The following is a 27418-nucleotide window of genomic DNA, read 5'->3' as shown; positions in this document are numbered from 1 at the left end:
AGAGCAGTAAAAATTCATGTTTTGTATATGGTCTGATATAGCACGGATGTCAGCCAATCAGCATTCAGGGCCTCGAACCACCCAGTTTATAATTATTATTACAGACCTACCATAACATTTTTATATAATGGACCCTGCAGTAATAACCATGTACATACAATTTATAATCCAGCATATTATAAATACATACCCTTTAAAGAGTTGACAACATAGCTGCTACTCTCTGTTATTATCTATGCATAGCCACATTAATAACCCTATCTGCATGTACATAATTACCTCAATTACCCCGACACCGGTGCCCCGCACATTGACACATTGACTCTGAACCTCGTCGCCTGGTACCCACTGTATATAGCCACGCTATTGTTATTTACTGCTGCTCCTTAACTGTTTATTTTTCTAATCTCTTACTTTTTTTTCTTTCTTTTTTTCTTAAAACTGTATTGTTTGTTAAGGGCTTGTAAGTAAGCATTTCACTGTAAGGTTGTATTCGACGCATGTGACAAATAAAAATGTATTTGATTTGATATGGGACATAGTATACTTTCCCTTTTAAAATCACATATCAAAGTTGTATTTAAAAGTTAGAACTATAAGATATGATAGCTAAAACACAAAGGTCATAAATCATATAACTATGACAATGACCGGACTGTCAAACAGCGATGACAGCGACAATCTACCCTATTTGTGAAAATGATTATGTCCCGCCCCTACACCAAATTTAATTGGTCGCTATTTCTGGAGGCGCGGTTCTTTCTTTTTATACTGCTTAACCATTGGCTTACAGGCCTGCCAATCCGAATTAGTCCTTCTCGAGTTCGCTCTAGTGTTGGCGAGTGGTGGGAGTAAATGAAAATGGAGGTTTTGATGTTGATTAATGATTTAGCTTGCTAGTGTCTTTATGGAGTAATTGATATCTAACTATTTCCTCGGACGGAACAATAGTGGACTTGGAGACAAAGGAAATCTCGAGATAGCATGATAGTAAGTAAACAAACAACTTTCCAGCCAGCTAGTTCGTCTTCTTGGAGAGCGCTTTCTGCATGAACATTTTCAGTTTGAAACCTGGCCGATTCGGCTAGAGATTATGTCGAGCTCGGAAGCATATAAATTAGCTAGATCTCACACAAAGTTGTTTGCGGTAATAGTTAAACAGCTACCGTTTGTATGTAGCGAGCTTGTGTATAGCTGTAGACCAGACTTGCGAAGCTGTGTGAAAGGTGAAGGATCTTGCCAACTAGCATCTAGCTAGCCAACTGACAGGCGTGAAGTGGAACTCTCACAATTAGCAGCTAACTTAGTTCTGTCACTACGTTGGCCAGCAAGCTAGCTAGCAGGTTTAACTGTCATTGGCCTGACAAGCCCAGGACAGGTAGCTTCCTTAGCCAGAAGGCTGTCAAAAAGTTTGTCCCTCAGCTCGTCTTCTGGTTAGCTAGCTAGCAAGTACCCATAGTCTTATTTCAAGTAGTACCCTTTTCAGTCAGTCAATGGTTTAGTCTCCACATGATGTAACTACATGATGATGACAAGGATTATGTTTATAGTGACGGTCTATCTACTGTTTAGGGTTTCTGCCGGTGGATATTGTGGCTGTACGTTGATCAATAGACCTGTAGGATCGATCAGTGGCGGACACCACATAGACATAGGTGTGGGTGTGTACCCTATGTCGAGTCTTTAGCCAGTTGTGTCTGTGTTCGCTCTGTCAAGCATGTTTGATTTAAAATCCTTTGTTTCATTAAATGTTGCTGTTAATAGCTGTTACACACACGACCGTGTGTGTACTCGCTCCCCTGCCTGTCGGACAGGTTGAGTAATGCATTGTTCAGATTTTTGCAATAGCTGACATGTGACGCAGCTTTCCTCAGTAAAGCCCTAGAGACTGGCGAGAAACACGGCTCTAATGGAGTGGAACCTCTGTAGGATGGTACACACACGCACACACAGTCCCTCTGCTATACAGAATGATAGGACAGTTTGCCAAACAGCAGTATGAGGAGAGAGCTCTCTGTAAATATGATCAGGGCCGAGCCTATAGTTACCTGAGACAGAGGGGGATGAAGCGAGAGCAAGAGAGTGAAAGTCAGAGAGGGAACAGGAGTGTAGGCTGCTATAAGAGGATTCCAGCCTGTTTGCTTTCTCTCTCAGAACCCACAGCTCAGACCACACACACACAGCTACTAATTAGAGTGAGGCACACTACTGCTGCTGGCAGAGAAACTACTGCAGGGGAAGGGGGGTGCAGATTCTGCAGAATCGGGTGATTGAGCGATGAGGAGAGGAAGTCTGGAGGAAGTAAGAGGTTAGGAAAACAAGGGCATTATTTCCAAAGGAGAGGGAGATCTGCTAGGATTCTGTGTGTACTCGTGTGAGTGAGTATGAGGATAATGTAGACTCTTTTCAGGACATTCCTTCACCTCATTTGGGCTGCAGCGCTCTTTCTTTCTCGCTCTCTTTCTCTCCTCTGTTTCCTCTAGGGCATGGCACAATTATATGACTACCGTGTGTGTGTGGTTTACCCCGTAACACAGGAAAAAGCGGCTCGGGCAGCTCTTTCCTCGAAGCTCTCCAAAACAGGGTGTTCTGATTGGCCCATTCACTTCCTGGCTTTTGCTCCGGTCTGATAACATGCCAGAGCAGTACTTGGCTTGCCCTGTCCATTTTTCACTTGATCACTTCTTTGATTCATAAGGAATAAGACTGGTGTAAGAAATATTGTGGAAACTTGCTTTGAACACGGCTAGCCCTTGCTTACGCCAACCCATTGTTTTTAAGTGCGTGGGGAGGAGTGCATTCTTTAAGAGAAAGGACAGAGAATTGGGATGCATCATAGTGTGAGTAGGCTTATGTATTGGAAAGAGTTGTCATAGTGAGTGAGTTGTCTAGGAGGAGTGGGTGGGTGGGTGGGTGTGTCTGTTCTGTTTGCGTTGGTATACAGTCTTGCGATAAAAGATCTCCTGCTGACAGCGCAGTAAGTAGTGTGTTGTGTAATAACGTTGATTCAGATTAGCTTGTTCTCCAGTTAGCCAGTGTAAGAGTATGTGATTGGCTGTGCTGTCTGTTAGCTTGTTTCTGATAGGCTGTGTTTAGAGAACAAGTTTGATGGTATTGGTACTGTGATTGATAGATGGAGAAGAAACTTCTACTGTGGAGCTAGCATCCACCTGGAGTGTGTGTGGCTGGCCTATTGATGTTAAAGGTTGTTTGTTTGGCTGCTACTCGTTTGGGCTTACTGTACCACTCGGACCACACACACACACACAGGCACACAGAGAGGATTAGAAGTGTAAACTAGCAGAGGAATGTGTTTAAATAGAGAGGATTATGAGGAGAGGCTGCCTGTTTTAAGCTCTGTGGTAGGAACCTAGAGGTCAGTGTGTGTGAGACCGTGAATGGAATCTTTATGATTGCAGTTATAACCGGTTGGCAGGCTCTCTGTTTTGTGAAACATGGAGGTGAATATTAGAATACACACACGCCCACGTTCCTGTTTGGTGTTGGACAACACTCCACTGTGTCTCCACCTAAAATATAAACGTAAAATGCAACAATTTCAAAGATTTGTACTGAGTTACAGTTCATAATGAGGAAATCAGTCAATTTAAATAAATGTATTAAGGTCTAATCTATGGATTTCACATGACTGGGAATACAGATATGCATCTGTTGTCATAGAAAATGGGCCTCACAATGGGCCTCAGGATTTCGTTACAGTATTTTTGTGCTTTTGAATTTCCGTTGGTAAAATGCAATTGTGTTCATTGTCCTCTCCATAACCATAAACCCACGACCACCATGGGGCACTCTGTTTGTTTAAAACGTTGACATCAGCAAACGGCTCGCCCACACAACGCCATTCACAGGGTCTGTGGTTGTGAGGTCGGTTGAACATAATGCTAAAGTGACATTGGAGACGGCTTATGGTAGAGAAATTAACATGAAATTATTTGACAACAGCTCTGGTGGACATTCCTCCAGTCAACATGCCAATTGCACGCTCCTTTAACTTGAGACATCTGTGTTGTGTGATAAAACTGCACATTGTAATGATCATGCTGTTAATCAGCTTCTTGAAATGCTACACCTGTCAAGTGGTTGGATTTATCTTGGCTTTATCAAGGGGAATGCTCACTAACTGGGATGTAAACAAATTTGTGCACAACATTTGAGAGAAATAAGCTTTTTGTGTGTATGAAACATTTCTATGATAATGTATTTCAGCTCATGAAACATGGGAGCAGCACTTTACATGCTGCTTTAGCTCGGTGATCCCCCGGTACCATGGTCAAAGTTTGGTCATTATCTCTTCTAGTCTAGTAGGCCAGATCTGAGCTCATGGAAACACACTGTAGATGGATGATATTTACATAATTCATCTAGCTCTGTTTATACCATACGAGGAGCAGTGTGTGTAGTCTCGTAGAACCAGACCAATGTGTTGTGTTTGTGTGACATCATGTAAATGTAAAGAATCTTAAGAAGTAGTTGAAGAAAGAATAATTCCAAACATATCAAATCCATGAACAAACATATCAAATCCATGATGGTAGGGATGGAGAAATGGATGGGGGAGTGGGGGCTTAGCACTGTTTTCCTCCCTATCTCTCTCAAACACACACACTCTTATGTAACTGCGGGAGAGCCTGAAGTAACATTATAAGGAGAGAGCGAGGGAGAGTGCTGTTGATAGTGAGAGGGGTGAGAAACAGCAGAGATTGTGTGAAGCTGTAACTAAGGGAACGTGAGGGAAAGAGATGGATTTTGTATTGTGTGTCTGTCTTAGTTTGTGAGTGTACTAACAACAGTCTCTCTTTGCTTCCCAGGTAGAGGTGTGTCCACAGCAGCAGATGAGGGAAGATGTTGGCTATGGACCAAGGAGTGGTGGAGGAGTGGCTGTCAGAGTTTAAGGTGTGTGCCTGTCAGTCAGTTTTTCCGTTAGCCGGTAAACTATTACCCCCCCCCCCCCAGCCCATAAGTAAAATTGTCACCAGCTAAAAATCCCATAGAAAAATAATGACTTTTATTCATTGATGGAAATACCAGTCGCTGGAAATGCATTTGACCGGTCTTATCGGTCTCTAGGTTAATTTGCATAATTTTGTGGAATTAAATTGGTGCGTGTGTATTTTCGTTGGTCATTACGTGTCTTATTTATCACAGCGAGAGCTGCTGTTACAGCTGATCACACAGCTCGTTCTTTGTTAATGGGGTAAAGCATGCTTTTATAAGCCCAATCATTACACAACAATTGCAAATGCCATCGCGTCTTTAAAACAGTTTTGATGTCCACGATTAAAAATATAATCCTCTTTTTATTTCTCAACTGGTAATTGAAGCTTGCTTCCCATTCGCCATTCAAGTACATAGACAATGATAGGCAGGCTTTAATCCATCACACACCGCTTTACAATGAGCTGGAGGCAGTATGCATTTTGAAAACATATTCTTAATTGTTTGAAACCTGAACATTTTACATCATATTATGAGGCATGTCTTACCTTGCTTCAAAGTAGCCTAGCCAAAAGTATTTTCTAAAGACTTCCATATGCCATTGAAACCAGTAGCTATTGGTTTTCAAATCAACTTTCTTTCATTGTCCAGTAGCTAAACTTCCATCCTAGTCATATTAGCAACCAATGCTAGTTGCATCTTTAGATCTCCCCCTTTTCAACATTTCTAAATTATATTTTCGTCTTTCATATGAAACTGCTGACATGCGGTGTGCTTTTTACCACTGTTTTCCCGCTAATTGCGTTATGGAAAGAACATGTGCGTGTAGCCTACTGCCTTGTGCGCATCGCTGAGCTTTATAATGTGAAGAAATAATAGTTCATCAACATTTGAAGATAAATACTCTGATCTGTTGCATCAGCCTCTTTTTAAAGATGTTTTGGTGTAGTCTAGGCCTACTGGTTGTGTGAATTTTGGGATCTATCGTCCTACAACTGTCCTAGAATCTGTTTTGGAATAGGCTATTTCTTTCTCGCACAGAACAACAAGCTGGCCAATAGAATAGGTCAACTTTTCTACTATGGGGGATAGGCTAGTGAGTTTGCTGTTCATTACTCGTCTTGTTGGCTGAGGAAAAGTACATCTTCAAAGTATGCATCAGAATTCGGTAAGAAGGAAGCACGCCGTTGCATCCTCGAGTTGCATGTTCTGTTAAGATGCATTACCATAATCTAAGTGTGATTTCTGTCATTCTGAACACCGTGGGTGGACGCCCTAGTGGGTTATGCACCCAATGAATATGGGTCCAGAAAATTCAATTCTGCCTGTCCGCTGTCTGACGCCACATTTTCCTAACGGAAACCCTGGTGTGTTTGTGTATGTGTTTTAGGGGAGAGCCAGTGTCACTGTCTCCTCATCAGTATTTCTGTTTGTCAGCACACACACACACAAGCGTAGATGTGTGGGCTTAGTACACACATAGTTACCTGTTATTTCAAGGTTGCTCCGGGTACAGAGTGTTGATCTGTGTGATTGTGTACAGACCCTTCCTGACAGTGCAGTGTCCAGCTACGCAGCGTCTCTGAAGGAGAAAGGCTCCCTGATCCCAGCGCTCTACAAAGTCATCAGGGAGAACTACAGTGACGTACGTACTACACACACGCACATACAACGTTAATGCATACACGGATACAATCCGTTTCCACTAGCATTGCTACATTCTGCAAAAATGCTCACCAGGAGCTTCTGGACTTTGCTAAATATCCAGCTAATGAAACATTAACAGCCTAGGTATTTAACAGAACTAAGCTAAAACTTCAAAAAGTGAACTCTCCCTCAAACCCTCTCCTCTATATCTGTCTTCTAGTTGTTAGAGCCAGTGTGTCACCAGTTGTTTGAGTTCTATCGTAGCGGAGAACCACGGCTGCAGCGGTTTGTTCTCCAGTTCCTCCCTGAGCTGCTCTGGTCCCTCCTCCTGGCTCCGTCTGCAGCCAGGGACCCACATACCTCCGGCTGTATAGAGGCACTGCTACTGGGGATATATAATCTGGTGAGATACACACCCACAGTCTAACACACAATTTCAGGAGGGTGTGGGGGGTTTAGCAATTAGGGCTTTTTCTCTCTCTCTGTCGCTCACTGTCTGTCTCAGAATAGCAGAGTAGGTCAGCTGTCATTCAGCATCCTGTCACAGCTATTACTCATCCTGACATTAACAGCTCTGACATCGCCAAACAGGCCTTTACACACAGACACACACAGAGAGACAGACAGACACCACTGAGACACTGCTTTGCTTTAATAAGGTGTACTCTTTAAAATAGCTTTTATTTCCCTCGCCCACACACTGACATTCTCTCTCTGTCTTTCTCTCTGTAGGAGATTGTAGATAAGGATGGACAGAGTAAAGTCCTTTCTTTCACTGTCCCCTCCCTCTCCAAACCCTCAGTCTACCACGAAGTAAGTTCACCTTTCAAGTCAGTCTTTCTCTATGAACATGGTATATGGATGGAGTTGGCTAACTATTAAATCCTCCCTAGATGAAAGTTTATAATCCATGACCATCTTTAAATAACTTTTTATAGATCAAGTTAGTAATATGAATAAACCCTTCCCCCAGCCCTCCACCATTGGCTCCCTGGCGTTGACGGAAGGGGCTCTAGCTAATCATGGGCTGCGTAGAGTGGTGTACAGCGGGCCTCACCTACAGAGAGAAACCTTCACGGCTCAGAACAGGTCAGACAGAGTTATGGTTGAATTGGAGCTGGGCTGCAGTGTGATAAATTAGTTTTATGGCAATTTGGCTGAAGTGCTTAAGATCTTGGTTTGTGTTAACGTTGCTGAATAAACATCCTGAATAAACATCCTGATGCGGAGAACCCATAGCATGCTGAACTCCGGTAGCGATGGGTGAGCGGGAAGCGTCTGGAACTGAGAACCTCTTATTGCAGACAGACAGCCTAATGTCTATAATGACTAGACTAGCTACAGATAATAGGCCAGATACCCTACTGACTCTAGGTTAGCGTTTCTAAACCCACTCTCTGTGTGTGTGTGTGTAGGTTCGAGGTGCTGACCTTCCTGCTGCTGTGTTACAATGCAGCTCTCAGCTACATGACCTCATCATCTCTGCAGTCCCTCTGCCAGCTCAGCTCCAGGTAACACACACACACACACACGCGCTCCCCTGCCAGCATCCGCTTATTTGATCCTCTTAAAGACTTTAGCGGAGAACTGGGCCAAGATACTACCACTTTCCCTGAGAGCCTAGGACACACACACACACACACACACACACACACACACACACACACACACACACACACACACACAGGTCTCTGTCTGAGGAGTTGTTAATCTGCTGGCAGTGGTTGAGCATTAGTGTGATGAACACTGAGCTAAAGAGAGACAGGGAGGTGATCAGCTCACTGCAGTTCTACTCTGACTTAGAGCAGGTATTCTAAAACTGGGGTACGTTCAATGCCATCGGGGGTACGCCAAATAATCTTTTTTTGCCACCCGAGTAGCCTTGTTTCACTGACAACAAATGAAACTATCTAGTGTTCAGCAAAATAACAATACAATGTCAAATACAGGTAGCCTAATAATTAACATCCAATCACATTAACCGTTACTCTCTTGCGGGGATTTCTTTAACAGCCCGTATGTAGCTAAACGTATCTGCTACTTATGTTGGTATCTGTACTGATGGCGCAAAAGCCATGACATGAGGAGTGGAGTGGTAACGCGCGTGTAAGCAGTTGCTTCCGACACCACTTGGGTACACTGCAGCATCCACTGAGAGGCTCTTGCTGCCAAGGGAATGCCTGACAGCTTGAAAGACATGTTGAACACTACAGTGAAAATGGTTGACTTTGTTAAAGCAAGGCCCCTGAACTCTTGTATTTTCTGCACTCTGCAATGATATGGGCAGCGACCATGTAACGCTTTTACAACATACAGAAGTGCGCTGGTTATCAAGGGGCACAGTATTGACACGTTTTTTTAAAATTGAGAGACAAGCTTAAAGTTTTCTTTACTGACCATCATTTTCACTTGTCTGACCGCTTGCATGATGACGAGTTTCTCACACGACTGGCCTATCTGGGTGATGTTTTTTCTCGCCTGAATGATCTGAATCTAGGATAACAGCGACTCTCCACAACTATATTCAATGTGCGGGACAAAATTGAGTCTATGATTAAGAAGTTGGAGCTCTTCTCTGTCTGCATTAACAAGGACAACACACAGGTCTTTCCATCATTGTATGATTTTTTTTGTGTGCAAATGAACCCAAGCTTACGGACAATGTCAAATGTGATATAGCGAAGCACCTGAGTGAGTTGGGTGCGCAGTTACTTTCCCGAAACGGATGACACAAACAACTGGATTCGTTATCTCTTTCATGCCCTGCCTCCAGTCCACTTACCGATATCTGAACAAGAGAGCCTCATTGAAATTGTAACAAGCTGTTCTGTGAAAATTGAATTTAATCAGAAGCCACCGCCAGATTTCTGGATAGGGCTGCGCTTCCGCTGTTAAGACAATGATGCCATTTGCAACCACGTACTCATGTGAAAGTGGATTCTCGACCCTCACTAGCATTAAAACTAAATGCATGCACAGACTGTGTGTGGACAATGATTTAAGACTGATACTCTCCAATACAACCCAACATTGCAGTTATGTGCATCCTTTCAAGCACAGCATTCTCATTAACCTGTGGTGAGTTAATCACAATTTTCGATGAACAAATAAGGTTTTATCTGTAAGATGGCTAAATAAAGAGCAAAATTATTGATTATTGTATTATTATTTGTGCCCTGGTCCTATAAGAGCTCTTTGTCACAACCCGGCTCGTGGGAAGTGACAATCTCACACTCATTCTTATGTTTAATAAATGTATCGTATAGTGTGTGGCAGGCTTACAATGATGGCAAAAAACATTTCAGAGTGCGCTGACCCTGGTGCTAGAGGGGTACGCAGCTGGAGGTTGAATGTTCAAAGGGGTATGGGACTATAAAAAGTTTGGGAACCACTGATCTAGAGGAATCTGGCTGCTTGAAGAAACACAACAGTATATTATTGATGGCATGGATTTTTCAAATCATACTGGTCTTTTATGAAGATACTCTCAAAGCTTGCCATTTGTGTTCTGGTTGGTGGCTGTATTCTCTGTACTGTGATTGGTTGAATTACGGTATTCTCTGTTGTGTGATTGGTCTACAGGGTGTGTATCTGTGGTTACCCGCGGCAACAGCTAAGGAGGTATAAAGGCATCAGCTCTCGTCTGACCGTCACCTCTGAGTTCCTGGTCCAACTCATCACTGGGATACATTACGCACTGTGAGAAAACACACACACACACACACTATCCCTAACCTCTAACCATAAAACCAGCCTCCTTCACTCACGCTGCCAAACATACCCTCGTAAAACTGACTATCCTACCGATCCTCGACTTCGGCGATGTCATTTACAAAATATCCCCCAACACTCTACTCAGCAAACTGGATGCAGTCTATCACAGTGCCATCCATTTTGTCACCAAAGCCCCATATACTACCCATCACTGCGACCTGTATGCTCTCGTTGGCTGGCCCTCGCTACATATTTGTCGCCAGACCTACTGGCTCCAGGTCATCTATAAGTCTTTGCTAGGTAAAGCCCTGCCTTATCTCAGCTTGCTGGTCACCATAACAACACCCACCCTGTGCTCCAGCAGGTATATCTCACTGGTCATCCCCAAAGCCAACACCCCCTTTGGCTGCCTTTCCTTCCAGTTCACTGCTGCCAATGACTGGAACGAATTGCAAAAATCACTGAAGTTGGAGACTTATATCTCCCTCACTAACTTTAAGCAACGGCTGTCAGAGCAGCTTACCAATCACTGCAGCTGCACAAAGCCCATTTGTAAATAGCCCATCCAATCTACCTACCTCATCCCCATATTGTTTTTATTAACTTTTTTGCTCTTTTGCACACCAGTATTTCTACTTGCACATCATCATCTGCACATCTATCAATCCAGTGTTCATTTGCTAAATTGTAAATACTTCGCTACTATGGCCTATTTATTACCTTACCTCCTTACGCCATTTGCACACACTGTATGTATATAGATTTTTCTATTGTGTTATTGACTGTACGTTTGTTTATTCCATTTGTGTTGTCTGTGTCGCACTGCTTTGCTTTATCTTGGCCAGAACGCAGTTGTAAATGAGAACTTGTTCTCAACTGTCCTACCTGGTTAAATAAAGGTGAACAAATAAAATAAAATACCCTGTGAACGAGAGGGTTGATTATTTTGTGTGTTCCAGGTGTAATGGGGAGATGGACCTGGGTTCCAAGGCGCTGGATGATGTTCTGTACCGAGCTCAGCTAGAACTGTACCCTGAAGCTCTACTGGTGGGTGACATCACACACACACACACACACAGGTGTGTGCCAGGACACCGACCTCTCCCATGTCATGTCACCAGATGGTGTGCGTGTGGTGCCTGTAATCCCACAGTGTTAAAACATTGAGATGTTAATCTGTAATCCTGAAGGCTGCTTCATCAAACCGCAGGCAGCGGTTGTTCAACAGTACCGTAGACACACACACACAGAGCATCCTGTGGTTGTTGTCAGTACTTAACATTGTGTGTTATTTAGGTGGGTAATGCCATCAAGTCGTCCCAACAGTGTGCAGCGCTGAAGTCTGGCGCTAGTAAAGAAGGAGCTCGCAGCATTCAGGTGGAGATCACTCCTACTTCCTCTAGGTACGTATGTTCTCTCTATCTACACTAGGTATGTACAGTGCCTTCAGTAATTATTCATACCCCTTGACTTGTTCCACATTTGTTGTTACAGCCTGCCTTCAAAATGGATTCATTGTTTTATTTTTCTCACGTGTCTACACACAATATCACATAATGAAAAAGTTTTATTTTTGGGGGGTGAAAGTGTAATACAGATATCTAGTTTATACTGAACAAAAATATAAACGCAACATGCAAGAAATTACAATATTTTACTGAGATACAGTTCATATAAGGAAATCAGTAAGTTGAAATAAATTAATTAGGCCCGACTCCAAGCATTACACATGACTGGGAATACAGATATGCATTTGTTGGTCACAGATACATAAAAGGTAAATGGGCCTCAGGATCTTGTCACGGTATCTCTGTGCATTAAAATTGCCATCAATAAAATGCAATTGTGTTTGTTGTCCATAGCTTATGCCGTCCCTTACCGTAACTCAACCGCCACCATGGGGCACTCTGTTCACAACGTTGACATCAGCAACCCACTCACCCACACGGCGCCGTACACGTAGTCTGTGGTTGTGAGGCTAGTTGGACGTACTACAAAACATTACATTCTCAGGCAACAGCTCTGGTGGACATTCCTGCAGTCAGCATTCCAATTGCATGCTCCCTCAACTTGAGACATCTGTGGCATTGTGTTGTGTAACAAAACGGCACATTTTCGAGTGGCCTTTTATTGTCCCCAGCACAAGGTGCACCTGTGTAATGATCATGCTGTTTAATCAACTTCTTGACATCAGTCAGGTGGATTAATTATCTTGGCAAAGGGGAAAATGCTCACTAACAGGGATGTAAGCAAAAGTTATTTTTATTTCAGCTCATAAGACATGGGACCAACACTTGTTGTGTTTTTTATATTTTTGTTCAGTGTACGTAAGTATTCACACCTGAGTCAATAATTTGTAGAAATACCTTTGGCACCGATTACAGCTATGAGTCTTTCTGGGTAAGTCTCTAAGAGCTTTCCACACTTGGATTGTGCAACATTTGTCCATTATTCTTTTCAAAATTCTTCAAGCTCTGTCAAATTGGTTGTTGATCATTGCTAGACAGCCATTTTCAGGTCTTGCCATAGATTTTTAAAGTAGATTTAACTCAAAACTAAATCGGCCACTCAGGAACATTCACTGTCTTCTTGGTAAGCAACTCCAGTGTAGATTTGGTCTTGTTTTTAGGTTATTGTCCTGCTAAAAGGTGAATTCATCTCTGTGCCTGGTGGAAAGCAGACTGAACCAGGTTTTCCTCTAGGATTCTGCCTGTGCTTAGCCCCATTCCGTTTCTTTTTTTATCCTGAAAAACTCCCTAGTCCTTAATGATTACAAGCAAACCAATAACATGATGCAGCCACCACTATGCTTAAAAATATGGAGAGTGGTACTCAATAATGTGTTGTATTGGATTTGCCCCAAACATAACCCTTTGTTTTCAGGACAAAAAGTGAATTGCTTTGTCACATTTTTTTGCAGTATTACTTTAGTGTCTTGTTGCAAACAGGATGCATGTTTTGGAATATTTTTAGTCAGTACGTGCTTCCTTTTCCCTCTGGCAATTAGGTTAGTATTGTAGAGTAACTACAATGTTGTTGATCCATTCTCAGTGTTCTCCTATCACAGCCATTAAACTCTGTAACTGTTTTAAAGTCACCATTGGCATAATGGTGAAATCCCTGAGCGGTTCCCTTCTCCGGCAACTGAGTTAGGAAGGACGACCTGTACAGTATCTTTGTAGTGACTGGTATATTTCTATATCCAAAGTGTAGTTAATAACTTCAACATGCTCAAAGGGATATTCAATGTCTGCTTTTTTATTTTTTCCCATCTACCATTAGGTGGCCTTTGCGAGACATTTGGAAAACCTCCCTGGTCTTTGTGGTTGAATCTGTGTTTGAAATGCACTGCTCAACTCCAGGACCTTAAAATGATCTGTATGTGTGGGGTACAGAGATGAGGTAGTCATTAACATATCATGTTAAACACAATTAGTGCACTCAGTCCATGCAACTTATTAGGTGACTTGTTAAACACATTTTTACTCCTGAACTTATTGGCTTGCCATAACAAAGAGGTTGGAGACTTATTGACTCAAAACATTTCAGCTTTTCATTTTTTTTTATTTTTTATTTTTTTGAAAAACACAATTCCACTTTGACATTATGGGGTTATTGTGTGTAGGTCAGAGACATTTTTTTCTTCTATTTAATCAATTTTAAATTCCGACTAACACAACAATGTGGAATAAGTCAAGGGATGTGAATACTTTATGAAGGCTCTGTATGTGTATATAATAAATATATATATCTACACAGTATACTTCCTCTAGGTACATTTTTATTTATTTATTTATTTCACCTTTATTTAACCAGGTAGGCTAGTTGAGAACAAGTTCTCATTTACAACTGCGAACTGGCCAAGATAAAGCAAAGCAGTGCGACACATACAACAACACAGAGTTACAAATGGAATAAACAAACATACAATAGAAAAAGTCTATATACAGTGTGTGCAAATGAGGTAGGATAAGGGAGGTAAGGCAATAAATAGGCCATGGTGGCGAAGTAATTAAAATATAGCAATTAAACACTGGAGTGATGGATGTGCATGTAGAGTAACTGGGGTGCAAAGGAGCAAAATACATCATATACAGTATACACAGTATCCATTTTGATCTATAGTTATAGGTTCATAGATTGATCGTTATTTTTTTAGTGGAAAATTGTCTTTTGGATTTTCACATTGCACTCAATAACAGTTTAATGTGAACATAAGATCTTGGTTTGTAAACATAAATCTAGTTTTTTGATGAATGGTGAGGATTTTGATAGACTGCATTTTATATGGATTTTCCTGGTGACCTCTTTTGAACTACTAATAATTGAATTTGAATTCCCTTCTGTAGGATTTCACGGAATGCGGTCACGTCACTCTCTATCAGAGGACACCGCTGGAAACGACATGGTAAGATACCCTAGGTTAGCGTTTCTAACCGTCTGTCTATCTGGCCTATTATCTGTAGCTAGTCTAGTCATTATAGACATTAGGCTGTCTGTCTGCAATAAGAGGTTCTCAGTTCCAGACGCTTCCCGCTCACCCATCTCTACTGACTACTCTCTACCGGAGTTCAGCATGCTATGGGTTCTCCGCATCAGGATGTTTATTTAGCTTATCATTCACTACAGCTCTGCTCATTTGTCTTCTCTAGACATTATCACTGTCTGTACATGTTATTACGTTTAATGTTTACTGTCTATACATGATCACTTCCTCATCTGTTTTAATAGTTTACTGTATGCATTATTGTACATGCATGTACAGTTGAAGTTGGAAGTTTACATACACCGTAGCCAAATAGATTTCAACTCAGTTTTTCACAATTCCTGACATTTAATCCTAGTAAAAATGCCCTGTCTTGGGTCAGTTAGATCACCACTTTATTTTAAGAATGTTAAATGTCAGAATAATAGAAGAGTGATTTTATTTCAGCTTGTATTTCTTTCATCACATTCCCAGTGGGTCAGAAGTTCACATACACTCAATTAGTATTTGGTAGCATTGCCTTCTTAAATTGGTTAACTTGGGTTAAACATTTTGGGTAGCCTTCCACAAGCTTCCCACAATAAATTGGGTGAATTTTGGCCCATTCCTCCTGACAGAGCCAGTGTAACGGAGTCAGGTTTGTAGGCCTCCTTGCTCGTGCACGCTTTTTCAGTTCTGCCCACATTTTCTATAGGGTTGATGTTAGGGCTTTGTGCTGCTCACTCCAATACCTTGGCTTTGTTGTCCTTAAGCCATTTTGCCACAACTTTGGAAGTCGCTTGGGGTCGTTGTCCATTTGGAAGACCCATTTGTGACCAAGCTTTAGTATCCTGACTGATGTCTTGAGATGTTGCTTCAATATAACCACAAAATGTTCCTACCTCATGATGCCATCTATATTGTGAAGTGCACCAGCCCCTCCTGCAGCAATGCACCCACACAACATGATGCAGCCACCCCCGTGCTTCAAGGTTGGTATGGTGTTCTTCAGCTTGCAAGCATTCCCCTTTTTCCTCCAAACATAACGATGGCCATTATGACCAAACAGTTCTATTTTTGTTTCATCGGACCAGAGGACATTTCTCCAAAAAGTACGATCTTTGTCCCCAAAGGTGCAGTTGCAAACCATAGTCTGGCTATTTTTAGCGGTTTTGGAGCAGTGGCTTCTTCCTTGCTGAGCGGGTTTTGAGGTTATGTCGATATAGGACTTGTTTTACTGTGGATATAGATACTTTTGTACCTGTTTCCTCCAGCATCTTCACAAGGTCCTTTGCTGTTGTTCTGGGATTGATTTGCACTTTTCGCACCAAAAGTACATTCATCTCTAGGAAACAGAACGCGTCTCCTTCCTGAGCGGTATGACGTCTGCTTGGTCCCGTGGTGTTTATACTTGCGTACTATTGTTTTGTACAGATGAACGTGGTACCTTCAGGCTTTTGGAAATTGCTCCCAAGGATGAACCAGACTTGTGGAGGTCTACAATTTTTTTCTGAGGTCTTGGCTGATTTCTTTAGATTTTCCCATGATGTCAAGCAAACTGAGTATGAAGGTAGGCTTTGAAATACATCCACAGGTACACCTCCAATTGACTCAAATGATGTCAATTAGGCTATCAGAAGCTTCTAAAGCCATGACATCATTTTCTGGAATTTTCCAAGCTGTTTAAAGGCACAGTCAACTTCGTGTATGTAAACTTCTGACCCACTGGAATTATGATACAATGAATTATAAGTGAAATAATGTCTGTAAACAGTTATTGGAAAATTTATTGGAAAATGTATCATGCTCAAAGTCCTGACCGACAAAGAAATTTGTGAAGTGGTTGAAAAACGAGTTTTAATGACTCCAACCTAAGTGTATGTCAACTTCCGACTTCAACTGTACATTGTCACTGTCTGCATGTGCAGTGTCACTATATTCTGTATACTGTTATGGTCATCATGAGTTTGTCTAGGATTTTTTTTGCCATCACATTTATTTGACTGTCTGTGTGTGTCTCTTATCTGTGTCTTCGTGTGTGTGTGTTTTATATCTGTCTCCATCTCCATGACCCCAGAGTCCCAGGAGGTCAGTGTAGATGGTGACCCGGTGACCCCTGGAGGTCAAGGGTCATCCATCCCAGAGATCAGTGTGACGATGCCCAACGGAGACTCTCTACGACCCCGCGACCCCCGACCATTAACCCAGTCCGAGCCTGAGCCGCTGGGGTCAGCCTCAGAGGTCAGCCCCACCCACGACCCCAGTCCTAGGGGTCAGGAGGTCAGGAGGCAGAAGTCTGTGAGGCGATTGGTGGACGAGAGTTCTGGGCCCTCCTCCGCAGGAAGGGCCCAGTACTAAGACCCTCCCCATCCCCGGGGTAACCTAAGTAACATTGTGTGGAGGCGTGGTCTTCTCTAAGCATGACGGTTGATTGGTTGGCTGACTAACTTTCGCCACACTGCGTTGCCTCCTGACATGTCCTCCGATTTACTCAGTTTGAGAGAACCCTTCCTCATCACTCACTCCATCCATTTTCTCTCTCTCTCTGTGTGTGTGTGTGTGTGGTGGGGGGGTGGAGGTATTTTGGTCTCTAAAACGCCTAACTCCAACACATCCCTGGGTTGCCAGGGGAGACAGACTGCGTTCTCCTGATTGGTTAGTTGCAGCAGCTGAGGAGAATAGGCAGCTCTGGATTGGTCATTAGTCTCTTCCCCAGTATTTATTTTGTTTTAATTTCAGTATGTATATCAGTTCAGTGTGTCTGAAGGACCTGCCTATCTGTCTGTCTGCTGGTATAAGATAGTAGATTGCAGTCAGATGTGAGTTGTTAGTCGTGTGTTTTGTGTGTGGTTGGTTGGTATGTGTTTTGCTTTCTACAACTCCTGCTGCCCAGACCTCTGCCTGTTGCTGTTCTCAGATTTGATACTTGATAAGTTAACTGATCGTAGCACCACTAACTGTAGTACAGCTGAATGGCAACCATGTAAATAGGTGTCTTTACTCACTACCATGGTCAGCACCAGCCCACTGTCCTGTCCTGTAGCCTGCTCTACTATTCTGTCTGTCATTTAACAATAACTAACCCCTCTCTCTTTCTTTCTCTCTATCTCTAGACGCAGTGGATTTGGGTTCCCCGGACGAGTTGATGGATATCTCTGAAGTGGACGAAGGGGTGTGGCCTACAGGAGGGGGTGGCCCGGACTCACTGACTCCACCTACCATCACTATCAGCAACAGCGTTACCCCTGGGGTGGGAGGGGCCAAGACAGGAAGCAGGAAGTGGCATCTAGGTGGACGGTCGCATAAGGAGAAGGAGGCATGTCCTCCAGGGGGGCAGACCCTGGGCGAGAACCTGGATCTGTCAATCAAACGTCTGACGCTGACGTCCAGCCAATCGGTGCCCAAGGGGCCGAGCCATAGCGCATTGAGCAGCCTATCGCGTACGGCCAGCGCTGTGTTCTCCCGCTCCTTTGAGGGAAACAACACCGGGGGTAACCGTGGCAACCCAGAGGCTGGCCGCTATTCGTGCAGTGGCAGCCTGCAGGAGGAGGAGTTAGGCTATCTAAGCCCCACCCCCAGCCACAACCAGCGCTCGCCCAGCATCAGTGTGCACTTTAGGAGCGACCTGTGAACCCTGACCTCTAACGCTTGAGCTCTCACCCCCATCTTAACCCTCTAACCCCATGCCCCTGTACCTGTGACCTGTACTCCCAGCCTGCCAGGAGGACTGGAACACAAATTCATGAACACATTCCCTCTTATCCCCCTCCTTTCCTCACCATCTCCCTTTCTTTCCTATCCATACCATTCTTCATCTCCTTCTCTTCTTCTTCAGTAGGACAGCTGCCCCCTCTAGAAACCGGCTTCTCTCCTCCACTTCCTCTCTCTCCAAAGCGAGAGCCTGGTGTGAGAGCAGGGAGCCTGTGTCCATCCCTCCGCCCTGGAACTACAGAACCACCAGACAGATCTGCAGACTGTTTTCTGAGAGGGTTTGGAAATGGAGTATTTAAGACTCTTGTTTGTCCTGTTTGGCTTTCTGTACATCCCTCCCGACCACGCCCCCATCACCGGGCAAGTACTGTGTTTGTGAGCTTGCATGTGTGTGTGTGTGTGTGAGCTTGCATGTGAGTGTGAATGCAATCAAGCGTTAGTGACTGTTTTTAGAATAAAGGTTGCTGATTGCTGCAATGAACAAGGTGTGATACTCCCCAAAATAAAATGAAAATAACTACAGTCTCTAGTGAAACTCTTTTTTTCAGATGCCCTCTCTTTCCCCTCTCCTTACTCATCATGCACTAGGCCCTAGTGACTAGGGTTTGAGCGAACCCTAACACAATGTGACCTCCACACGCCCATTGCCATAGCAAATATTTATTCATCCAGTCTGAATAATTCTGCATTACACAAAATTATTAAATGACAGACCACAAAAATGATAGAAACCAAAAATAATCATTAGTCTTTCATGTTTACGTGTGAAAAATATTGATTGATGTCATCCTACTAGAAGCAATATTTATCTTTCTGTGGTTATTTTCTCCCTGGTCTTATCAACAAACAAGCTGATTGGGGTAATTTATGTTTCTGATCAATAAATTGATTGGGGGTGGGTTTGTTAAGTTTGTATGATAATGTATAAACTTTGTATGATGTAAATGAATTTTCCTATGATTGAGAGACTTGGGTTTTTAAATATAGATGCAACAATATATCAAAAGCAGTGGGGCGCCTACCTGTTTACGGTATTGATATGCATAAGCAGGAAGTCACCCTGTTGTCGATGCTGATGTCATATTGCTGCGTCTACCTTTAACTGTGGTGTTCTATGTACTGCAAACAGTGGTTATAAATGTGGTATTTTCCTACGAGAGGGAGAGACAGTAGTTGTTCGAGCCGTATTGAATCTCCTTAGTGTTAAAGCACAAGAAGAATCCAACCCAATCCTGCACGATACGTGATGCCTGATGCCCAAACCACACCACCACCAAACCGAACACACCCCTAGGCCTAGGAGTAGTGGGTATAAGGGCTAGGGAATATTGGTATGCTTATACAAGCTAGGAAATGGGTTTATATGAGTTGGTTTGGGATTAGGCGTGTAAACTGTCCTCTCCAATCCCTTTCCACTCTGAAGTGTCAGTACAGTAATGTTGTGTTTGGTTGGTCTTTATTGAGTGATTGGTTGATTTAACTTATATATATATTTTTTATGTTAACATGAACTTGACTGTGTTTGTCTGTTCTCTGATTCATCACCTGCTTTATAACATAATGGAAATTGAGGATACACTCGAAGAACTTGCTCCCTTTGAGGAGAGACGCACTGCTGACTGGCGGAACATTTTAAGTCAACGATTGCACGACAGTCACACTCCATTTGGTGGCAATGAAGTTCACTGTGGTGCGGATGGAGAGAAGCGTGTTGGGTGTAGGTCATGTGCTACTGGACATCTGACTGCAGAATAACGTCTGCCCTACTGGAACCTTTGTACTAGAACCAGTGTTTTCAGTCTGTCAGTGTTCTAGATCTGTTTTATATTCATACGGTGGAACAATAACAACCATGTTTCTGTATTCTGTTGCTTTATGGAATGTCATGAATCTGTACATATTATTGTTGGACTTCAGTTGTTGGTTTGGCCTTTCTGTCTGAAGATAATGCTCTGCTAGAGCTACTCTCTGAGAATAAAATTGTTCTATATTTCACTATATGTCTGACCCTGTTCATCATACACACATTTATTTTACTCTCCTTGTGACTACCAAATAATTTATTCCCATTCAAAATCCGATTTTCCTTAACCTAACCATAATTCTAACCCTAAAATAGCCTTTGTCCTCTTCCCACTTGTCTGAATTTTCTTGTTTTACTGTCCTTGTTTTACTGTCCTTGTGAGAACACAAGGATAGTAAAAGCAAAAACAATCATCCTAACATGATGGCCTAGCTCTCAATCCAAAACATCTGAGTGAAATTATGCAGCCATTTTATGTGTATGTATGCATTTATGTGTATTTATGATAATTTTAGGCGAAATGTTGATTTAAGTATGAGTTTGCTACTGTAGGGGCAGATTAACATTTCCCATTGCGCCCACAAAGTGGCGCTCGTCATATTTCTGATTGAACCAACTATCGCAAAAAATCTAAACCACCTGCCTCGCTTTACGGCCATGCGTAGGCTTCCTCTTTTTCACGTCCTTCAGAACCAGAACCAGTGAACCAACTAGCTACCATGGCGAAGCTCAGCAAAGAGACCAAGCAGCGGCTACAGACGGTGTTTCAGGCCGGACAGTTCGTCATCCGCTGGGGTTTCATCCCCACGGTGCTCTACCTTGGTTAGTATATGGCAAGTCGCTTAGCATGATAGCAGTTCGGGTAGGGGGATATGTCCAAGTGACAGTGTTTGTACTGTTGTGGTATGTTGCTAGCTATAGGTAGCATGGTTGAGATTTGTTTATGATTAACAAATTCAAGTTAGGGAAACCTCGTTTGTGTAACGCGACCACTGCATGCATTTGGAATTGCATAATCAGTTGTATGTTTTTCCCAATTTCGGTTAGCTAAACTACGTCCGAAAATGTATGGAGATTTGTGGCAATAGTGTGACACGGGGACTGTCATATAACAGCTAGCTCACAGTGGTCAGTGAGGAAACGAAGCCAGTGAGACATTTCCTGAATTAGCTACCGCAGGAACACCCCAGCTGTCAAGGGAAACTAGCTAACTAAAATTAGGCAAAACACACATTTGGGACTCCTGCTGTTGGTCGGTGTGTTTGTACGACTTTGCGTGTTTCTCGGGTGAGATCTGAGGTCTCCCACGGGAGAAACCAAAGTCTTAACCATAAACCCAGCGTTTCCCAAACTTTTGCCCTAGCACTACAGAGCTGATAAAAATAATCGAAACTTGATGAGTTGACTATGGGTAAATCAATTTGAATTCAATCACTTTTTGACAGCATCCCTTTAGATTTAAACAACTTTCGATACGTTTGCCCATTGAAGAGGTTTGACTTGAAGGGCAAAACATTCAGGAGATTAAAGGGGCTCAAAAAGGTGTCCGTTTTGCATACCCCACCATGAGAAATCTGTCTTCATCACTGGAAAATATAAACGGTTGCGTTTGATATCATTTAAAAGCTTAGTTTTGTCAAACTATTTTATTATAGTAATTTTTAAACCTTTTAACGTCAATAATCTAAAAACGTGTAAACTCAGATTTTTTTCATATTAGCAAATGTTGTTGCTTAGACCCTATTTCACATCATCTGAGGTTTTTGTGTTGTGCCAGTTGAGACACATGCTCTTGAATACAGGGTAGGTGTCATTTCAATCATAGAAATAGACTTCATAGAATTGACATACCTTCAGACCACTGCAATTTAGCTGGTACACCAGTGACATTTTAAATGAATCAATGTTGAATGTCAAAGGAGAAAAGGTCCATTTTATATCACAAAATGTGCTTTGACAACCATCTATCTTTTCCAATGATGAAGACATGGATCTCTTATGGTATGGTGGGGTATGCAAAATTCAGCCCCTTTATCTCTCAAATGTTTTGGCATTCAGGTCCAAAAAGTCACTTTATGAGCGCTTCTACAATGGGTATGGAAGGTTTGGTGAAGTTCAAAAGAGGCCTTCAAAAAGTGATTGAATTCAAATGGGTTTACCCTTATTGGAATCAGTGGTGTAGTGCTAGGGGAGAAAACAAAATGTTCACTCGATGGGGTCCCCATGACCAAGTTTGAGAAACGCTGTGTTATACCAATAGGAAATTCCTTCTTGGGTCGAGGGTGAGACTGATTTTGAGACTGTGAGCCCGACTTTCTGCCTTCTGTCCATCAACCCCTCTCTCTACTTCTTTCCTTCTTCAACCTCTCCTACTGCCTTCTCACTTTCTACCCCTCTCCCTCTAACTGCATCCCTACTTTCCAAGTGTGTGTCCCTCTATGTGCTAACTGAGGATCTCTGTGTGTGTGTGTGTGTGTGTGTGTGTGTGTGTGTGTGTGCGTGCATCATGACCTGTATTCATAGACCAGTGCAGATTGCTATTGTCATCAACCTGCTACAGGCCGGGCTAATGTTAATGCTAACCACAGCTAGCCCATGATAGGCCACGGAGGACCCTGCCAGTTTCGGTACCTGATCAGTAGTTACATTTAGCTCCAGGGTAGGATGGAAATAGTTACAGCTTCTCTGGGAGGGAGATAATTACACGGGGGAAACCCTGAGTGTCTGCCACAAGCTAGCATGGCTACACAGTACACAGACGCATACGCTAACTATCTTCAGAGAAAGTGATGGGGAAACCCAGAATATCTGCATGTGTCAGGAATGAGGACGTTGATGCAATGTTCTGGCATGAGTGAATGAAGTGTTGCAGAAACAGAAATGTGACTTATGATGAGTTCATTCATAGAGCATTGCTGCTATTTTCTTTTCCCCTCCCCTTCTCTCAGGTCCAATAGTAGGTATTGGAGACTAAACACCAGGGTTGGGGTCAGTTTGAATTTAAGTCAATCAATGCAGGAAGTGATTGGAATTTGAAATGAACTAATGGAAATACCAAAAAACTTTGGAATAATATTTTCTCAATTTCGGGTTTATTGAGAAGCCATTTTTTTTCATTTCTGAATTGGAATTTCAGTTTACTTCCTGAATTGACTGACTTAAATTTGAGCTGACCCCAACCCTGATGTGTTTAGTCTCTAACGCCTACAATTTCTCAACCCTGAACAGTCAGAAGCAGCGGGTGGCTATCCTATCGCTTCTGACCAGAAGATTGGCTGTCATAATCAGTTAATTTCTCAAAGATTCTAGATGTTTAATCGCCACCATTCATTGACACCCACAGCTTTTAGCCTTTCAACTTTGCAATATGTCTTAGCTATTAGGGTAGTCAGTTCCAACATTCAGTTTCCTTCCCGGACATCTTTATTGGACCACAGTGAGAACTGCTGGCCAAAAGGGATAAGAGAGAGGGGAAATGTGAGGGAGAGATTGGGGTGGATGGAGAGGGGGAGAGGGGTGGGTGGGAAAATCCCAAAGCTGTCCGTCTGAAGCTCCAGTTCGGAATGTTATGACACGTCAAGAGCTGGCCACGCAACACGCATGTTCACCTCTTCTCAGGAACACGCTACTGATGCTAGATAACTACATCACGTGTGTTTGAGTCAGAGGATATGATGGAGACTGTTTTATTGGAAAACCGCTCCGATATGAACAGACGTTACGCAGGCTTTGAAAAACTTAGCTCGGGAGTGCAATTAATGTTTCTACAATGATTTGCTTCTCTTCATCTCTGCTCTCTTTTGTTTTTGATGTACAGGTTTCGCACGAGGGGGGGATCCTGGTATGCCGGAGCCCAACATCCTGAGGTGCGCTGTCTCTGTCGGTCCATCTCTGTGTGTGTCTGTCTGTTTTTGGTTTGGCCATCTGATATAGGGAATGTTAAGTTGGTTGACGTTTTACATGCCGTAACCAGTTGTGCTATTTTGTTAGTTTTTTGGGATTGTTTGTAACTTATTTTGTACATAATGTTGCGAACCATCAAACAAGCAAAGCGTCAATGCACGATTAAGATTGAATGCTACTACACCGGCTCCGACACTCGTCGGATGTGGCAGGACTTGAAAACTATTACGGACTACAAAGGGAAACCCAGACGCGAGCTGCTCAGTGACTCAAGTCTACCAGACGAGCTTGATGCCTTTTATGCTCGCCTCGTTATTGTTCTACTTTGTGTTATTATTTTACTTTAGTTTATTTGGTAAATATGTTCTTAACTCTTCTTGAACTGCACTGTTGGTTAAGGGCTTGTAAGTAAGCATTTCACGGTAAGGTCTACACTTGTTGTATTCGGCGCATGTGACAAAGTTTGATTTGAATACGGTATCATGACGCAGGTCAAAGTAGTTAAATACATACGGAATAGTGTGTCATGGCTCTGGTCAAAGTAGTTAAATACATACGGAATAGTGTGTCATGGCTCTGGTCAAAGTAGTTAAATACATACGGAATAGTGTGTCATGGCTCTGGTCAAAGTAGTTAAATACATACGGAATAGTGTGTCATGGCTCTGGTCAAAGTAGTGCATTTATATAGGGAATAGGTAGCAATACATTAATAAGATAGTTTACTCGGCCGTTTACCATTGTTAGAAATGGTCATGGTTCCTGTCTAAGTGGGCGTTTCTACTCATGTGTGAGCATGCTTTTCCTGTGTGATCTCATGGTTCCTCAATAATATCTGGCATGCTCACGCAAGAGAGGGAATAGCTGGCTCTGGTCTACTTATTGTGCCCACCTGTCCCGGCCAGAAAGAAATTGCCAGTGAGATGTCTCACCCTGTGGCACCCCCTAGATGAGGGAGTGGGGTGTCTTGCTTTCTCTACCATCTCTGGCCATACCATTAAGACAAATATAACCTCTGACCTTGTTTTCTCTCTTCCAGTCTGCTGTGGGGCTGAGGACAACCCTGACCCACCCAATCACCTCCTCCCACAATGGTCATGTGACTCCCAGCTGTCACCACGGAAGTGGATGCCATCTTTCCCTCACCAATTTCTATATGGCCCATATATTTTAGGCTGGTTGGAACTTTCTTTGTCACTTCACGTTTGGGTCGGAGACCTGAAGCGCTGAATTCCCTCTCACTCTGAAACACCAAATGGTGTGATGGACATCTTATTCTGAAACTGCACCTTATGGCTTGGTGATGGACTGTTTTTCTCTCATTTTGTTTCCTGACAGTTTGGAAACATGTAAAACCTAGTCTTTTCATTTGGTCATGGATCTGTGTTTGTCTGTGTACCTTAAATCATCCTGTATAAAATGTCTGCCTGTTGGTTGAAAATGGACCTGAGTTTGTCTATAAATCACCTTTTGAGAGAAGATTACTGTTTGTTTAGTTTGATTCCCGAATTATACTGTGACATTACATTTTTTTCATGGAACCTCCTACACATTTTTATGGGCCTAATAGTAGTCTAAAGCCATCCAGTAAATGGTTAAAAAAAAAACTTAACTTTTTAATTTCTCATTAACACAACCAGTCATGATGTTGTCATCTTATTAACCATGTTTCCATTCAACCTTTTTATGGGGGTGAAGTACATGTCGGGTAAAAAAAGTCATGACTGGCCTGGTGGAAACAACATCTGTCGGTCAACTTTCCAAATGTCGACAAAGCAAAATACGCTAGACAAAGTGTGATCTTTTTGTGTCTGTAAAATTAATTATGTGAGAAATGGTGGTGGAAACACCTTTATGCGCAAATATTTATATGATAACCCATCATATCGAAGTAACTTGGAGTCACGGGATGATATGGTGTGTGGTCCTCCAACTACGACTTGGGAAAATGTGCATTTTTATTAGGCTACAGATTAAATAACTTACAGTACATTTGGAAAATATTCAGACCCCTTGACTTTTTTCAAATTTTGTTATGTTACAGCCTTATTCTAAAATGGATTAAATCATTTGTTTCCCTCATCAAGCTACACACACAATACCACATAATGACAAAGTGAAAACAGGTTTTTAGAAATGTTTGCAAATGTAATAAAAAAAAAAATGTATTCAAACCCTTAGCCATGAGACTTGAAGTAAGAGCTCAGGTACATCCTGTTTCCATTGATCCATTGATCATCCTTGAGATGTGTCAACAACATGATTGGAGACACCTGTGGTAAATTCAATTGATTGGACATGATTTGGAAAGGCACACACCTGTCTATATAAGGTCCCACAGTTGACAGTGCATGTCAGAGCAAAAACCATGAGGTGGAAGGAATTGTCCGTAGAGCTCCGAGAAAGGATTGTGTCGAGGCACAGATCTGGGGAAGGGTACCAAAAAAAAAATTGTAGCATTGAAGGTCCTTAAGAACACAGTGGCTTCCATCATTCTTAAATGGAAGACGTTTGGAACCACCAAGACTCTTCCTACACCTGGCCGTCCGGCCAAACTGAGCAATCGGGGGAGCAGGGCCTTGGTCGGGGAGGTGACCAAGAACCCGATGGTCACTGACAGAGCTCCAGAGTTCCTCTGTGGAGATGGGAGAACCTTCCAGAAGGACAACCATCTCTGCAGCACTCCACCAATCAGGCATTTATGGTAGAGTGGTCAGATGGAAGCCATTCCTCAGTAAAAGTCACATGACAGTCTGCTGGGAGTTAGCCAAAAGGCACCTAAAGGACTCTGACCATGAGAAACAAGATTCTCTGGTCTGATGAAACAAAGATTGAACTTTTTGGCCTGAATGCCAACCGTCACCTCTGGAGGAAACCTGGCACCATCCCCATGGTGATGCGTGGTGGCAGCATCATGCTGTGGGGATGTTTTTCAGGGACTGGGAGACTAGACAGGATTGAGGGAAAGATGAACGGAACAAAGTACAAAGATATCCTTAATGAAAACCTGCTCCAGAGCACTCAGGACCTCAGACTGGGGCGAAGGTTCACCTTCCAACAGGACAACGACCCTAAGCACACAGCCAAGACAACGCAGGAGTGGCTTCGGAAGAAGTCTCTGAATGTCCTTGAGGGGCTCAGCCAGAGCCCGGACTTGAACCCAATCTAACATCTCTGGAGAGACCTGAAAATAGCTGTGCAGTGTCGCTCCCCATCCAA

General features: G+C 42.8%; 2 protein-coding genes across 4 annotated transcripts; both read left to right on the top strand.

Moving 5' to 3' along the window:
- The first annotated feature begins 798 nt into the window (after positions 1-798).
- LOC129819921 (hyccin-like) lies at positions 799-20488 on the top strand. 3 transcript variants are annotated; one of them, XM_055876620.1, is made up of 13 exons: positions 799-990; positions 4830-4914; positions 6500-6601; positions 6824-7006; positions 7336-7416; positions 7577-7692; positions 8019-8114; positions 10186-10302; positions 11277-11364; positions 11614-11720; positions 14667-14725; positions 16860-17159; positions 17896-17985. In XM_055876620.1, the coding sequence occupies exons 2-12, from the start codon at positions 4864-4866 to the stop codon at positions 17138-17140; spliced, it is 1281 nt and encodes a 426-aa protein (XP_055732595.1). In that variant the 5' UTR covers positions 799-990; positions 4830-4863; the 3' UTR covers positions 17141-17159; positions 17896-17985. The 3 variants fall into 3 exon arrangements, with proteins under 3 accessions (XP_055732595.1, XP_055732592.1, XP_055732594.1); XM_055876617.1 differs by lacking the exon at positions 16860-17159 and having other exon boundaries at positions 800-990; positions 17896-20488; XM_055876619.1 differs by lacking the exons at positions 799-990; positions 16860-17159 and adding an exon at positions 2727-2840 and having other exon boundaries at positions 17896-20488.
- A 458-nt stretch (positions 20489-20946) lies between these two features.
- LOC129819920 (mitochondrial import receptor subunit TOM7 homolog) lies at positions 20947-26202 on the top strand. The gene is made up of 3 exons (XM_055876616.1): positions 20947-21119; positions 24115-24163; positions 25239-26202. The coding sequence occupies exons 1-3, from the start codon at positions 21017-21019 to the stop codon at positions 25252-25254; spliced, it is 168 nt and encodes a 55-aa protein (XP_055732591.1). The 5' UTR covers positions 20947-21016; the 3' UTR covers positions 25255-26202.
- The last annotated feature ends 1216 nt before the right edge of the window (positions 26203-27418 follow it).

The sequence above is a fragment of the Salvelinus fontinalis genome, chromosome 22, assembly GCF_029448725.1.
Source record: "Salvelinus fontinalis isolate EN_2023a chromosome 22, ASM2944872v1, whole genome shotgun sequence".
NCBI lineage: Eukaryota > Metazoa > Chordata > Actinopteri > Salmoniformes > Salmonidae > Salvelinus > Salvelinus fontinalis.
The sequence above is the reverse complement of the archived record's forward strand: the minus strand, read 5'-3'. Positions and strand labels throughout refer to the sequence as shown.

Coding starts and splice junctions, on each gene's coding strand:
- LOC129819921 (XM_055876617.1), top strand. CDS start 4,864: ATGTTGGCTATGGACCAAGGAGTGGTGGAGGAGTGGCTGTCAGAGTTT. Junction 11,721..14,666: donor ATCACTCCTACTTCCTCTAG/GTACGTATGTTC, acceptor TCCCTTCTGTAG/GATTTCACGGAATGCGGTCA. Junction 14,726..17,895: donor ACACCGCTGGAAACGACATG/GTAAGATACCCT, acceptor CTCTATCTCTAG/ACGCAGTGGATTTGGGTTCC.
- LOC129819920 (XM_055876616.1), top strand. CDS start 21,017: ATGGCGAAGCTCAGCAAAGAGACCAAGCAGCGGCTACAGACGGTGTTT. Junction 21,120..24,114: donor CCCCACGGTGCTCTACCTTG/GTTAGTATATGG, acceptor TTTGATGTACAG/GTTTCGCACGAGGGGGGGAT.